Below are 17,237 nucleotides of genomic sequence, written 5' to 3' on the forward strand. Positions count from 1 at the left end.
TGAATCCAATGTCAGGTGGAAATTAAACCGTAATGTTACATCTGCATACAATTATAAAGACATTTCACTAAAATATATGCAATCAAATGAATGGCTTACTATGGTTAATAAACAATGGCAATATTGCAGCTCCTGAGTGATCTATTAGTATAAAAGCAATGCAAGCTCAAAATTCCAAACCCAATTCAGAATTAAGCTATACCTGTGTAGGCCTATACATTATTCATCGCAAAACAGTAATTCCTTGTTGTTGATGTAATACATTTTACAATAACTTTATAGGTACAATACCAAATACATAGTGCCATGGATTATATTAAATCTATGAAATCCTAGAGAGATTACCATTAGAAATTTAATAATTTCTTTTTATTACATCAACTCGTCCGTATATTAACTAATAGGCCATTAATTTTTACTGAGAACTTTAGAACATGCATTTTAAGGGATATATTACAACTGTAATATCATCAAAGCTGTATATTTGGGAAAAATGTTCTCTCTCGTTATTTTCAAGAACAAACCTTTCCGTACGAAACACGTTCTCTTTACTGAACCGTCTCGTTTCACGATCATGACGAAAGGCGAAGGTGACTTTATAAAAGGAGAGATTCCCAACACAAATATGACAGACAAAAGAAACCGAAAGATTGCAATGAAATAGAGCCTCTAATTTAGTTTTCTTATCAAAATTACATTCCGTTTGCATAATATCTTTTTTCTATCTTTAATTCTTATACTGTACTTGTATAAAGTGCAATAAGATCTTGGCAATACATATTTGATTAACCTCTATGGGATGAATAAACTTCTTTCAGTAAAATATATCAGGAAAGTCTAACTAACATAAAACAAACTATACTCTTCATTAAGAGATCATTGCATGCATAAAAACCTTTCTAGCCTCAAAAATATGTCGCCACCAAAAGTACAAATCCACTAGGGGTTGTGCCACAAACAGATACCATTATTATTATTATTATTATTATTATTATCTGGCATGGTAACAAAATACAGACACAATGAATCAAGAAGTTACATAATTTTCACCAAATTTATTAACTCTCTGGCGACCCGATGATGCAACGACGCACGAGAACATTTATTGCCATAGGCGATCCAATGAGGAGAATTCTTGTGTCGCAAGTAACTTATTTTCGCGGGAAATTCGGCGTAAATACGTCACTCAAGGAAAGTGAAACTCGCACCTCGAGGGGGGCAGATAGTTGAGGAACTTATGGAGCCTAAAACGGGTAGTAGCAGCGCATGCGTGGCAGGCTTATGCTAATTTCCAATGTGACCTATTTGTTTTTTCAATTTACACGTAAAAAAATTTTCTATTTTTTTTTTTTCCAATTTACGCTCTCGTAGAGAATTTGTTCTAGGAGGGTACAGTATGTGCGTATGTAAATAATTTTAATATACATGACTCATACATAATTAAAATACCCATTCTCTGTACTTTTATATGGTTTATAAAACCGTATAAAAACATCAACGCTTCTATACCTAAAATGTTATCGTACAAACACCTACAACAAAATTGCAAAACTTACTCCGTTATCTAACGGTAAATCGCTCAATATTTCTCCAACAATACATATATTTTTATTTATTCATTTTATTAGAAATTTAATTGGCTTTACAATGATGTATTCAATTTTTCCTTATCTTTATTTGTTACATCGTAACATGAAAAACATCAACATAGGCAGGTCGGAAAATCTGAAATTTTCTCTCCCCCCCCAAACGCTATATTTTATTCATTTACACCTGCCTTACTAATACATTTATTGGAAAGAGGTTGCATAAACATGAAAGGTCTACAATTAGACACAATTTCTGTATTATAAAAAATCCTAAAATATAATTATTTTTCATGAATTTCTACCAAAAATATTAAAAAAAAAAAAATTCTATAAATTCCACATTCACCATGCATTTTTAGTATTTTTTTTAGCATTCTAGTTAAGTTTTTTACATTAGTACAATGTAAAAAGTTCAATCTTTTGCCAATATGATGCAACAAACTAGAAGCCTTAATCCATTATAGTTTGTATATTTCGGTATTTTAAAAAAAAAGTTTTGTTCGCGAACATCATTTTTCGGCTAAGGCATAAGCAGTGTACCTCACCCCGACTTTTGTGAGGGTATAAGCGCCAAAGGGTTAAAATTCTTGCAGAACTAATTTTACTAATTCTTTATCCTTTTGACAATTTTACTTGAAAAATTCCATAAAAGTAAGAATTTGGGGACACAAGTATCAGATTAATTCCCCTCTACAAGTTTTATGACTTATGAAATGTTAATGATAATATATCATTATGGTCCCTCCTAATGTAAGAAATACTCGCTTGATAATTTCCTCCATGTCTGTGAAACAGGAATGCTCCCATTATAGCATCTAATTCTAAAATGACCTTCATCGGTGAATTATGCGCGTCAAATTAAGATTAGACCCTGAAGCTATAACAGGGGTTCATTCCATACCATGATTTACACTTTTTATTTTAAAAGTAAAATACAAAATGAAACCTGCATCATTATTGTTATTATTATAAGCCAAGCTGCACCACTAATTTTAAAAACATTAAATAAAAAGGAAAAATAAGAGATAAATGACAAAGTAATAAGGTGAATAAAAAATAAAATAAAAAGTGAAACTCATGTCAACATAAAAACGTTTGAATAGACATGAAAAAAATATGTGAGAAGAAATGAGGGAGGAGCAAGCATATTCTCATAGCTCAAAGCAACAAGTTGAGAGAGAGAGAGAGAGAGAGAGAGAGAGAGAGAGAGAGAGAGAGAGAGAGAGAGAGAGAGAGAGAGACACTCTTTTATCATATTACTTGTCCCAGGGGCATACCGCATATCTGTCCTCGGGCAACGACCAGCAAAGGGAGCGGACTATATTCACACCAACTAGAGCGTGAATCTCTATTGCTAATTACAATAATACAGTTATTAAAAAAAACTGCATTACTGAAGTATAAATATAACTTGAATGGTTTACAGACTTCAGAAGAGAGTAGAGATGCTGAAAAAATGGGGAATAAGAACACAAACAGTTCACGAGAAAGGCTTATGATCGACAAGTGATGATATGCGAGAAATAGATTTTCCCATTCAATTGAATACAAGAAATAGATTTTCCACTGTAGTTGAATATGGAAAATAAATTATCCCCTGCAGTTAAATATAGGACATAGATTTCTCCCTACAGTTGAATACAGGAAATAGATTTTCTCCTGCAGTATATTATCAAGTTACGATTAGATTGAAATTTGTTTTTTTTTCTATCTTTGAAAACATAACTTTCCAAGTTGGGTAGTTAACCATATAAAAAGTAATTTGTAGACATGAACTGCTACCATATCAGGTCTGACACAACTGCAGATAGACAAATCTGAAGAGGTTAGATATAAGAAACAGATTTGTTCATGTATCCATGAGAATTATGCAAAACCTTATAACTATGAGGCCTAAATAGCTTTAAATATAAGAAAAAGCTTTCAAAAGCATTAAAGCCTAATTTAACAAATGACATAGGTTTAAACTTGAGCTTCTATAAAGTAGTGATACAGAAGTGGAGAACTGACCATGACGCTCTAGAATTCCTTCGTACCTCAAGAGGAATTTTAGAATTTGGAATCTCCTACTTTTGACTTATTCATCTTCAGCCTGTCCTTCCTTGCGATCAAAATTGTCAGGACAAAAATAGGAAAATTAATAACGAAATAGGAAATTTAATGTAAAAGCTAATACATAAAAGGAAAAATTAATGATATACTTGAAATACAAATTTATAAAAAAAAAAAAAAAAATCAGATTTTGTAAACCCTTAGCATAATGCACAGGCATAAAGAAATAAAGAAATGCTGAATGTAACATACAAATATCAGTCCCACAATCAAAAAGAAAATTGATGCTTGAATGATAAATAAATACCTAGAAAAGTGGTATAGAAGAGGTGGTAAACACAAAATAATATAAAAACTAATAAAACCTTAAACAGAACTCTACTGGTACTTATATCTTTGTTTGTGAATTATTATTATCGCATGCCAGCTGGAACCCTAGTTGGAAAAGCAAAATGCTACAAATTTAAAGGTTTAAAGGCCGCTCATGAATGGCAAGGCAAGGGACAGTGACATTGCCCTATCAAGCAGGACAATGCCCTACAGAATGACCATATACACATATGATCAGCGCCCATGCCTCCTCTACACCCAAGCTAGGACCACGGAGGACCAGGCAATGGCTGCTGATTACTCATCAGATAGACCAATAGGCTCCCCCAAACCCCCCCCCTCCTTAGCTCACAAGAGGGTGAGGTTTCAGCAACCAAAGGAACTAACGAGTCTGTGCGGGACTCGAACCCCAGTCTGGCAATTACCAGGCAAGGACGCTACCTCCAGGCCACCGCAATCCAGTCTGAGGGCCCCAATAGGAAAAGCATCCCACAGAGTGTTAATGAATAAACTTTGATAGTGAGACATGAAAATATATATGATGAATAAAAATGTTGCGTCAACATGTAAAAGGTAAACTATGAGACCAAACTTGTGCCAACCTACTAAATAAAAAATATTTGCGAGTTTGAACAACGCAACAATGAAAAAAAAAAAAATTTCACAATTTAGTCTCAAGCAGAGGAAAAAGCACTACAATACTACATGGCATTGAACCTCATAATAGAATATTCAAGGAGAGGAGGAGCATAACAAGCTCCAAGATTTGTAAACTGAAAGATAAGGAACATTTGATTACTTCCAGCATATCAATTTCAGATGTTTTTCCAAAAGGCTTAAATGCCTTTAAAATACAAAAGTTTCAGAAATTGGATATCAATAGGTACACCTAGAGTTACTACAGCTACATCTACCTCATTTTTTATGCTGACTTGCAAGAAATAACAAACAATTTAGGAACTAAGAGACCAGTTGTCTTAATAGGAAACAAATGAAAACTTGAGGTCAAATAAGTCTGGATTTTGTGAGACCCAAAAGCTTCCTCTGAGAGGAACAGGAAGGGAATCACACTCCTCACAACAGTTATTTAAGCACATGTTAACCCTGTGCAGAATGCTAACAAATCCAGATAGAATGACTAGAAACACAAAAAAACCTATCACATGAAATCTGGGAGAGGGTATGTCCGACGATCACCAATGCGATGGAAAAAACTGAAGAAAAAAAAAAAAACTATATTTTGCTTCTTGCCATTAACCGCTAGTGTCTCATTACTTCATTAGATGTATGTCAATTGAAAGGAGAGAAAAGGAGATTCTAAAAATAGATTTAAGGGCAAATGTTGATAAATGAACCTCGGGAGAAGCAGCAATATGGAAAAAGAGGAGGATCAAAGAAATAAGTAAATCTTATTTCTTTCTATACGTATGCTATTTATGACTTCGCAGCCAGTTTGATGCTGATAACCATGAAAAATGCCAAAGGTTATTTTACTGATAATTTATTACTTGTGGTCAAAGATTCAAATAAACAAAGGGAAGCAAAAGAAAAAGGAAAAAAATGCTGTTTTGGGGAAATGCAGGAGAAAGTTTTCAAGACAAAGTTCTGGTTAAAAGGTTCGAAAACAATAAAAAGAAAATCATTCTCAAAACCAATAGTGGAATTAAAAACAAAGAAAAATTCTAATAAAATGTAATTCAAACAAATAGAAAATTAATTCTACGCGGCACACAAAAACCTAAAACGCACAGGGTACAGACACTGCAACCTACAAATGAAGGGTGGTTGCCAACCTACTCAGCGCCAACGGGAACCTGCAAGTACTGTACAGAATGGCTGACTTCATGTGATCACCCCAGTAGAGATTACGAGTTTTCCGCTGTGCAATAAATACAGTACAATGATTATCAAGAAATCAGTTGCATAAACTTCATGTGAAACCCTTGTGAAGTCAAGTTATAAAGCTAAAGACCAACACATTGACACATCAATCCCAGGAAATACTTGAGAGAGAGAGAGAGAGGGGGGGGGGAAGAGGGCTGTTAGCTTTATATATTTCCCAAACCCAGGAAAAGTTAAGAGGGGGAGGGATTTGACTACATTATTTAACCATGTTTCAAGCTCCTAGATTACAGATACCAGTGCTATTTTTAAAAGATCCTAAGGACCTCTTCAACCTGCCCTTTAGAAATTTAAATTACAAGTTTAATGACATAATAAGAAGGGATAACTTTTCTTTAAAATATTTAGGCTACTGGATAATGATGTTGAGTAACTTTCAACTGCTTAGGCTAAAAGTGAAAATAAAATGGCCTCTGTTATCTCTTTATAATTTACAAAGTGATGTATAGAAATTTTATTTTTCTAAAGACAATAACAACCTTCATATGTTAACTTTATAAAAGCATGATCACCGTTTTCTCAATATAATTAAGCAACACCGTTTTCTCATTATACTTGAGCAACATATTTGCAATACAAAGTTTTCATTAATCAATATTTATTTCTTAGGATTTATTTTCCATAGGCACTCGGCAGCATACACAGATAATGAATCAAAGGAATATTATGCAAAGCCATTAAATCTTGTAAATCCTACTCATTTTCTCTGATGAAAATTGAACAAAAGTCAGTAAATTCTTTGAAACGACAATACAGTTCATCACTGAAAGGGAAAATGATGGAAGAACTTCCCTGTTTAAACTGGCTCTTGTAACAAAACTATATTATATATAACATGCCTGCATAATAACACAATTATGTTCTGAAGAGAATCAAGTGTTTACACAAATAATTTGGGAATTTGAGAGAAGTTCACACTTATCAAACTTTAAAGACATACTGAATGTAAGGTGTCATACCTGCGAAATTTGCCAAAGCGGCGTGTTAAATCCGAGGGAGACTGTATGAGAGCGGAGTATATATTTGTGGCTACTTTAAGGATGCAGAGTAGCATAGGACCTAAAATGGCTCCTTCAGCTCCCCAGTAGAAGATACCACCAGCAACTGCCAGGCCTGTCAGGTACGGATGGCTTCCCCTATAAAACGGCAAAAGATTCAATAGGATAAGTACTGTGAAATAACATATTTAGTATACAATGCACAAGGCAATAGATGAGTTGGGAGACCCAGCTGTACACGGCTGAGGACTATGAAGCATGAAGTAGAGATGATGAATGAAGTATTGATTTAAAAGCTCAAGATAGAGACGACTGGAAAAATTTAACCAAGGCCCTATGCGTCAATAGGCGTAGGAGGAGATGATGAGTAAGTTATAATCTCAAAACAAAGCTGAGTGTTTAGACTATTCCATTATGAACAATCACAGTCAACATATAAAAAAATTTCTTTAGTAAAGTTCTGACTCCAGGAAACATCAATGCAAAACAGATTTATCAGGAAGAAAAGGCATGCTTAAATTTCGTATCGAAAATACATACCCTTTGATATCAGCATATATGGCAGTGTCAACACAAGACATTGGCAACAGTTGAGCACCAAGCAATAAAAGTGCCAATGTGGGAGATCCCTGGCTCCAGCACAGTTCAAGGGCACCTGGGAGAGCTGCCCAGTAAGTGCCCAGAAGGGGGACCGCACCAAATAGAGCACCCAGCACTGTGGAGAAAATATTTCAATGTTAATTCATTTGGTAATGTTAGTCGTAATTAGACTAATTCAAGAATGAGTAATTCATATCTTTATTCATTTACGGTATTATGGTCAAGTTTCTAAGGTTTAAAGGCTGCTCATGAATAGCAGAGGCAAGGGTCAGTGACATTGCCCTAGCAAGCAGGACAATGCCCTAGAGACTGACCATACATACATATGATCAGGGCCCCCCCCCCCCCAAGTTAAGGAACAAAGGAGGGCGAGGCAGTGGCTGCTGATAACTCAGCAAACAGACATATAGGCTCCCCCAAATCCCCCATTCTCAGCTCACAAGGAGGGTGAGATTGCAGCGACCAAAAAACTAACGAGTTCGAGCAGGGTTTGAACCCCAGTCTGGTGTTCACCAGTCAGGGACGTTACCACATCGGCCACCACAACCCTTGAGTGTCAGTATTAAAGCAAATTTAGCTAATTTACAGTCATTAAAAAGGGTCAAATAACCATACATACCATATATAAAAATTGAAAGATATCCAATAAGATTATCAGTGTTCAACTTGGTGCTTAAGCATTTAGCTGAAATTTTACCTCCCGTCTCCCTCCTGCTTATTTTCACAAAATTTATGTAAAAGAGACAGATGAAAAGGGAAAGACGGAAAGTAAGGCACCTAGAGCTGAAGTGACAATGCGAAAAATCTTCAGTATTGTCTACTGCAATTTTATATGACATTATGTATCTTTGTCGTAGCATTTCCTATTATTATTACAAGCTAAGCTATTACCCTAGTTGGAAAAGCAGGATGCTATAAGCCCAAGGACTCCAACAGGAAAAAGTAGCCTAGTAAGGAAAGGAAACAAGGAAATAAGTAAACTACAAGAGAACTAATAAACAATCTAAATACTGTATAATATTTTAAGAACAGTAACAACATTGAATTAGGTCTTTCATATATAGATTATAAAAACTTAAAGAAAAACGAAAGGAAGAGAAGTAAGATAGAACAGTGAGCTTGAGTGCACCCTCAAGCAAGAGAACTCTAATCCAAGAGGCTATGGCACTACTCAAGACTATAGAGAACAATGGTTTGATTTTGGAGTGTCCTTCTACAAGAGCTGCTCAACATAGCTAGTCTCTTCTACCCTTACCAAGAGAAAAGTAGCTACCAAACAACTAAAGTGATGTAGTTAACCCCTTGAGCGAAGAACAATTGTTTGGTAATCTCAATGTTGCCAGGTGCATGAGGGCAGAGCAAATGTGGAAAGAATAGGCCAGACTATTTGGTTCATGTATAGGCAAGGATAAAATGAGCCGTAACCAGAGAGAAGGCTTCAATATAGTACTTTCTGGCCTGACAAAGGACCAAATAACTCTCTAGAGGTAGTATATCAATGAAACATAATACAAAGGTGAAAGTAACCTGAATTATTTGTGATTGCATTTAAAGTACAAAAGTCTATTTCATTTATTTTCTTGCTAAAGACATCTGTAAATTATTATATATTTTCTTGCTAAAGATATCTTTAAATTATATATTTTCTTGCTAAAGACATCTTTAAATTATTATATTTGACATTATTTAGGACCTAGTGTATTATACTCAAGTAAGTGGATTTAAGATTAAATTAAATTAGAAGCAAGTCCCTTACCTGCTGGAATATAGACGATATTAGTAGAGAAGAGAGAATGCAGCAGCCATGTCCACATTCCATAGAAAGCTCCCATCTTCAGTGATGCGATAAACACACCATTTACAGCATCCTCCACAGCTTTCCCTAAGCTGAAAAGTTTTGTTTAACTTTCAATTATAACAAAATTATCATGAACAATAATATGCATTATATAAGATCCCGTAGCTCCTCAGCAATAACGTACCTATTGGAATATTCAAAGAAGTATGCATTCCTATGGGACAGACACATTATGCCCACCAACCAATTCATTTTGCATGTTTTTATCACTTAAGATGTCAAATTTTGTACATTTTGTAAGAACTTGGTCAAATGTAGAGTTATTGCTCTCATGTGTGCAATATTGAACAGGTAATGTGTTAATCATGCATTGAATGGAAATGGTAAAAAGAAATGCAAGATCTATAATGGATTGCAGCATGCTTCATTTGTTTTGAAACCAAGTACTGTATATTATTATTACTAGCCAAGCTACAACCCTAGTTGGAAAATCAAGATGCTACAAGCCCAAAGGTTCCAACAGGGAAAAATAGCCCAGTGAGGAAAGAAAATGAGGAAATAAATAAACGATTTAAGAAGTAATGAAAAATTAAAATAAAATATTTTAAAAAGCATTAACATTAAAACAGATAATTCATATATAAACTATAAAAATACTTATGTCAGCCTGTTCAACATAAAAAAATTTGCTGCAAGTTTCAACTTATTAGTTCTCCTGATTCAACTATCCGATTAGGAAGATCATTCCACAAATTGGTCACAGCAGGAATAGACTTCAGAGAAGTATAAGCTGTATTTTTTAAAATAGAGGATTTCCCTTCCCTTACAAGTAAGACTAATACCCTCACACCTTCCACTCAAGCCATCTACTTTCCTTAATACAGGTAATGTGAACTTCAATGTTCATTTATTCCAGATTTATTCATTCACTCTATTATTCAATATAGCATTCTTGATTTTACAATCTTCGCAAGAATCCTTGTCATTTTGTTATGATTCTATACTACAAAGATAACGATTCCAGCAACCTAGCATTAAACAACTAACATCATCTCTATACATCCATCTATACAGGCAAAATTAGTTCTACAAACTATTGATATACTGTAATTTCTCTACCCAAACTCATTGCCCACATTTTAGTGTACCACATCTTCCCACATAACTAAGTCCCTCTTAAAAGGAATACTATCGGCTGTGACTGCCTCGCATGTCAAGGCAGATCCCAGGCTTTCAAGCAGTAGCACATCTTATTATTCATGCTGTCTGATCTATAAAATGAGAGGAACTGGCTTGAGAGGATATTAGAATTATATCATTAAAAAGTTATTTGTATGAAAAATATATTTCAGTTAAACAAATATAAATTGCTTCACACAAACATAAAAATGTTTCTGAAGATGACTAATCCTTCCACAAACCCCTACTTAAAATTATCCTCAATATGAGGATAGACAGGACATATTTAACTCTTTAAAATGTCAGTATTAGCTACACCACACTTGCAGGATGTGCAAGAATATTCCTTTGGATTGATCATAATCATCACAGCCAAAATTCCTCAAAGAAATAAAAAAGTAAGGAGATGAAAATCCAGATGAATAAAATTAACTAATAAATTTGGTATAATCTTGAGCTACTGTGGCTATTTTATTTCTTTCAAAATTGCCAGGAAATGCAGTGAAATGGAAATTATACTGCTGGGAGTGAATAATTCAGCAGAGGATAGTATACATGAAATTGAACATACCATACAATCTAAGCCTGAAAGGGGCAATAAAAAGACTGCTCTAAACTGATTAGACATGTTTCGAGGGGAAAAAGAAACTGGTGTTGCTTGTTAGAGGTCTATAAGACCGAACACTTTATATCCTCAAAACTGAAGGTATGGCCACCCCAGAATGCTTGACCACAACTTCGTTTGAGGAATTCGAGATTGAAGTTAACTGCATAGTCCGTTCTCATTTTCTACCCCCCCCCCCCCAGAATCTTATTCAGCAGAAAGAACAAAGTGGTCCTGAGTACAAGACAAATTTAAGCAACAACCTGTCTTGATAAAAGAGAGGACTAAAAGTCGCTCCTTTTCCGGACAAAGTTGGCCCAATGGTTTGCTGTGTGATAAAGTATGTGAGAAAAGTCAGCTCTTTGATCAGCATCCGATGCTTCATGTAGACGGAATTAAGAAGGTAGTGAACCTGGGTTCGTGCACCGAAGGGTTCTCTTGTTTTTGGCTACAAAGTCAGGCACAAAACTAAAGCACACCACTTTTCACCCCTCATTGGGAGTGACTAAGCAAGAGAGACTATACATATTGTCTACTCTCTTCACCAATTCTAAGGTTAGCAAAATGACAGTCTTGAGAGCTAGATTTCTGAACAGGATATGCGTAAAAACCTTGAGAGCGAGGGTCACATCCCACTCAGGGGGCCTGCGGTCCAAAGGGTGGGCAAGAGTGCTCGATGAGGAGGAGAGGACTATAACCTAAAGTCAAAAGATCATGCCTAAGGATATGAGAGACTCGACTGAGAGTTGCTTCTCTTTGCAAAGGGGGACCAAGGAAATCCCATCTACAACACCAACTGCAGAAGATTGCTCACTTCCCCAGCACCAGAGAACCATTGCAGATACCCATACATCTGTGCACTGCCTCACAAAAAGCTTTTCACTCAGAGATGCTAGAGTGCCTCTAACAATGAAGTTCCAGCAACTTCACAGATTCGTGGTACAATTCTTTTAAAGACACGACTGACAGAAGTGTTGGCCATTGAGGTAGTTCTCTAAAACCTTGACTAGAATTGCTAACAGATCAGGATATCATTTGGCATGAGGCCATCTGGGAGCCACCAAGTCCTGGTGAAATCTTGGGCGATTAGCAGATGGATCAGGCTCATCGAAGGAAAGGGATGTTGGATGGCATCTTCTTAGTACATTCAATTGCAACAGCTTCAACGGCAAGACAACAGAGGCAGAGCACTAAACAATACATCCATCTACAAGTGAGCCTAAAGCAATTATTGCTGGGCTATGGCAGGGATATGAACAGACACATCCCTCACTTCCGACAACTGTTAAGTATGTTGCTACCAAGCTTCAACAGCCATTTTCACCTGACAACAAAGCGTACTTTTCGTAAAACTTCTTTTGTATTTCTGTAAAACAAATTTGCAACAAAGACAATGGTCCAAGTTAATTAATCATCGAAATATGTTATTTTTATAATAAAATAAATTTTTGAATATACTTACCCGGTGATTATATAAGCTGCAACTCTGTTGCTCGACAGAAAACTCTACGTTAAAAATCCGCCAGCGATCGCTATGCAGGTAGGGGGTGTACTTCAACAGCGCCATCTGTCGTGCAGGTACTCAGTACTCAATGTAAACAAAGAACTCAATTTTCTCCTCGGTCCACTGGGTCTCTATTGGGGAGGAAGGGAGGGTCCTTTAATATATAATCACCGGGTAAGTACAGTGAACCCTCGTTTATCGCGGTAGATAGGTTCCAGACGCGGGCGCGATAGGTGAAAATCCGCGAAGTAGTGACAGCATATTTACCTATTTATTTAACATGTATATTCGGACTTTTAAAACCTTCCCTTGTACGTAGTACTGTTAACAAACCACCCTTTAATGTACAGAACACTTAATGCATGTACTACAGCACCCTAAACTAAAACAGGCACAAATATTAAAGGCGATTTTATATCATGTGTTTCCTAAACACCTAAAAAGCACGATAAAAAATGGCAACCAATGTTTTGTTTACGTTCATCTCTGATCATAATGAAGAAACAAACTCATTTAGTGTACACATATATGTACGTATGGTTAGTTTTTGCATCGATTATATTGATTATACAGTACTGTATGTTGATTTTTTTATTACCAATGTTTTAGTTTACGTATTTTTCTTAGGACTTCCAAATGAAATCTTTTTCTTTATGACGCCGCCTGAAACGACGGCGTGTACGCTCAGTAAACAACCACGCTCAGAACAAACAAGGCATTTAACGCGCATGATGATAGTGATAAATAATGATACAGTACATACAGTATTTACAGTAAAAGCATTTACAAAATATGTTACCTTACAAATATAAATTATACAGTACTTGTACGTAGCAAAGCAGGAAAACAATTTGAGAGAGAGAGAGAGAGAGAGAGAGAGAGAGAGAGAGAGAGAGAGAGAGAGAGAGAGAGAGAGAGAGAGAGAGAGAGAGAGATTGTTTTACGTACGTAAATGTAAATTTTAAACAAAAAAAATATGATAGGTTACAACATGTAGACTTTTAAAACCTTCCCTTTAACTTAATGCATACAGTACGTACATTACTAAACTATAAAACAGGTTAAAGTAAAAAATAAAGATTGTTACTGAACTCACCACGAAAGAAGTTCAAGAAAAACTTGAATGACGATGGCGATGAATTTGCTGCACAGTAGAAATGATGATGATGAAGCTGATGATGTGTTCTACTGTGCAGTCAATGATAGTATTTTACGTCTCTTCAGACGGAGGTGTCTTTTCCTGGGACACCTCTTCAACTTCTTCAATTTCTTCCGAAGGCGTACTAGCAGGAGGAACTGGCTCTTTTTTGCGAGGCTGAAAAAACATTGTGATCGGAAGTTGTTGCCGCTGCTTCTTTTTTCGATCCAAGAGCATCCTGTAGGGAGTCGTGATGTCATCAACCTTGTTGCAGAATTGCATCGAGCGAACCATATCCTCGTCCCACTCTTGCAACATTTCTTTCGCCTCCTTCATATGGTTGCAGAACTTGGCGAGCCGTTCTAATGTTAAGCCCGTTTCTTCGACATTTTCTTGGGTCTCTTCCTGGGTACCCTCACTCTCTTCCTCACTTGCCGATTTCGTCAGGTCTTCGAGGTCTGCGTCAGTTAGGGGCTGGGAATGGCAGTCCAACAACTCGTCGACGTCTTCAGTCGTCATGTCGCCAAACCCGTCACCCCCAATTATGGCAGCCAACTGCACAGATTTCCGTATTGCAGAGTGTTGGATTTCCGACGGAGTAAATCCCTTGTCGTCGTAAACAATATCGGGCCACAGCTTCTTCCAGCTCGCATTTACGGTTGCAGGTTTCATCTCTTGAAGTGCCTTTTGAATATTCTGCAGGCACGTGGCTATGGTGTACTGCCGCCAGTACGCCTTCAAGTTGAAGTCTTCATCCTCGTCATCTTGGGCAGCATCCACACACGCAACGAGGTCCGCCAAGGTATTCTTCGTGTAGAGGGCCTTGAACGCCCTGATAACCCCCTGGTCCATTGGTTGAATTAATGACGTGGTGTTGGGTGGCAGGAACTCAACCTGAACGCCCTCACGCGACAGGTCAGTTGCGTGTCCACCAGCGTTATCCATAAGGAGAAGGATCTTGAATGGCAAGCCCTTCTCTAAGAGATATTCATGGACTTGCGGGATGAAACACTGGTGGAACCAGTTGGAGGTCAGCATCTTCGTAATCCATGCTTTTTGATTATGCATCCAGTACACGGGAAGGAGATTCTTATTTTTGTTTTTCAAAGCGCGAGGATTTTTCGACTTATAAATAAGCCCCGGCTTTAAAAAAAATCCAGCAGCATTGCCACACATCACGAGGGTAACGCGATCCTTGAATGCCTTAAAGCCAGAGGCTTTGGCTTCCTCTTTGAACAGGAAAGTTCGCGACGGCATTCTCTTCCAAAACAAGCCGGTTTCATCCATATTAAAGACTTGTTCCGGCTTGTATCCACCTTCAGCGATAATGTTCTTGAAAGTCTGGTTCACGTAAGTTTCAGCAGCGGCAGGGAAACGCTTTTCAGGGCGAAGCGTTTCTGAAACTTCGCGAACCATCCTTTGCTTGCGGAAAAAACGTTTCTGAGGCTGGGAATCAGTGGATGTCCCTGGTTGAGGATCATCTGCATCATCATCATCTTCAGCATGGTTGCCGTCGTCCTCTTTAGGTTCCTTTGCAGCAAAATTCTCATACAAGCTCAAAGCCTTTGTTTGGATGGTGTTCGTATCCAACGCTATGTTCTTCTTCCGGCAGTCGGCAATCCACACAGCTAAAGCACCTTCCATGCGTACGATCGTTTTATTACGCGTTGTAACGACTCGCTTCGCTGATCTGCTAAAGGTGATTGCAGCAGTCTTTCTAATGTTCGCCTCGTCCTTCTTGATGTAGCGAACGGTGGATTCGTTGATGCCAAAATGGCGGCCGGCGGCCGCGTAACTTCTACCATCTTTTAACATGTCGAGAAGCGTAACCTTCTCAGCTATCGTCATCATTCTTCGGTGGCGTTTAGGCTCACTACCAGCCTTACAAGAAGCAGAACGCTTGGGAGCCATTGTAACAGAAAGTTCAACAAAAAGTTCAACTTAAAACAGTCGCACACAGCACAGATTAAACTTCACAAAGTTAAGAACGTCTACTCAGCAATACGCGGAAAGAGAAAGTGAACGATGCAGCCCCGCGAGAACTTTGATGCTGCGGGTAGAAGATGCGGGCAAAACACCAATCACAGGCTAGATAACAAAACTTGAGTTTTGATTCGTCATCTATCAGCGCTTGAACCAATCACAACCCGTCTTAGTACTATGGCGCGTTGGTTACTCATAGAAGATGCCCCCGCGCATACTGAACGTACGTAGATTAAGTACAATACAGTACCGTAATAATAATAAATAATGATAATAATACTGTACAGTAATAATAATAATAATAATGATTAATAATAATAACAATAATAATTTTATTAACAACAACAACAATAATAATAATCATAACAATAATAATAAAAATTTACGTACGTACGCTATTTTACGCCTCTCTCTCTCTCTCTCTCTCTCTCTCTCTCTCTCTCTCTCTCTCTCTCTCTCTCTCTCTCGTACGCTTACAGTACTTATTCGAAATGTGATTTTTGCAACAAAGAATATTATTGGATGCAGTACTGTACTACGTACGTATACATACAAAAGATTCATGGAAAAGAAGCACATCCATTACAGTACACACCATTCTAATATGGTATGACTGCATCTGATTTGCGTTTCATGTTCGATTTAATTTTACTACGTACTGAATTATCGTATGATCACATTCTCTTTTCGTGTTTTATTTCTTTCTGTGCTGAATTATATATCATATGTAATGCAATGAACAATCATTAAGAGCAGATATTACTAATTACAGTATTAATGGAATTACAGGTAACAAAATATCGTATTTGGTTATCTTCAGATTTCGCGGTATTTTCGAATTTTCCGGAAAATCCGCGATATGTATATATATATGGGTTATGGGAAAACCCCGCGAAGTGGTGAATCCGCGATTGTCGAACCGCGAAGTAGCGAGGGTTCACTGTATATTCAAAAATTTATTTTATTATAAAAATAAAATTTTTCAATATTTAACTTAGCCGGTGATTATATAAGCTGATTCACACCCAGGGGGGTGGGTAGAGACCAGCAATAAATGTTTACATTATTATGAGCTAAGGATTTTTTATTTTATTTTAGCAGTTATCAAAATAACAAACTTAAAATAAATAAGTACCTGGTAAGGAAGTCGACTTGAACAATTACTCTGCCTTTTTAAGTACGTCTTCCTTACGGAGCCTCGCGATCTTTTAGGATGCTGAGCGACCCCTAGGAGCTGAAGTATCAAGGGTTACAACCCATACAACAGGACCTCGTCAAAACCTCTAATCTAGGCGCTTCTCAAGAAATGACTTTGACCACCCGCCAAATCAAGTAGGATGCGAAAGGCTTCTTAGCCTTCCGGACAACCCAAAAACAATAATAAAATATTTCAAGAGAAAGATTAAAAAGGTTATGGAATTAGGGAATTGTAGTGGTTGAGCCCTCACCCACTACTGCACTCGCTGCTACGAATGGTCCCAGGGTGTAGCAGTTCTCGTAAAGAGACTGGACATCTTTAAGATAAAAAGACGCGAACACTGACTTGCTTCTCCAATAGGT

The 17,237-nt window shown here is 37.0% G+C and overlaps 1 protein-coding gene across 5 annotated transcripts in view; it reads right to left on the bottom strand.

Moving 5' to 3' along the window:
* LOC137622378 (transmembrane protein 245-like) overlaps positions 1 to 17,237 on the bottom strand; it is a 151,632-nt gene that overhangs the window by 9,894 nt on the left and 124,501 nt on the right. For 2 of the 5 annotated variants that reach the window (XR_011040446.1, XR_011040445.1), the window contains 4 exons: positions 9,228 to 9,358; positions 7,412 to 7,586; positions 6,833 to 7,009; positions 3,600 to 3,690 (listed from right to left, as the gene is read on the bottom strand). Coding sequence is in view for 2 of the 5 variants with exons in the window: in XM_068352984.1 (XP_068209085.1) it covers positions 6,833 to 7,009; positions 7,412 to 7,586; positions 9,228 to 9,358 (483 nt within the window). In the remaining 3 variants the exon portion in view is untranslated. Of the gene's footprint in view, positions 1 to 3,599; positions 3,691 to 5,768; positions 5,851 to 6,832; positions 7,010 to 7,411; positions 7,587 to 9,227; positions 9,359 to 17,237 lie in introns of all 5 variants that reach the window. The other 3 variants (XM_068352984.1, XM_068352985.1, XR_011040444.1) reach the window with 2 other exon arrangements.

The sequence above is a fragment of the Palaemon carinicauda genome, chromosome 29, assembly GCF_036898095.1.
Source record: "Palaemon carinicauda isolate YSFRI2023 chromosome 29, ASM3689809v2, whole genome shotgun sequence".
Lineage (NCBI taxonomy): Eukaryota > Metazoa > Arthropoda > Malacostraca > Decapoda > Palaemonidae > Palaemon > Palaemon carinicauda.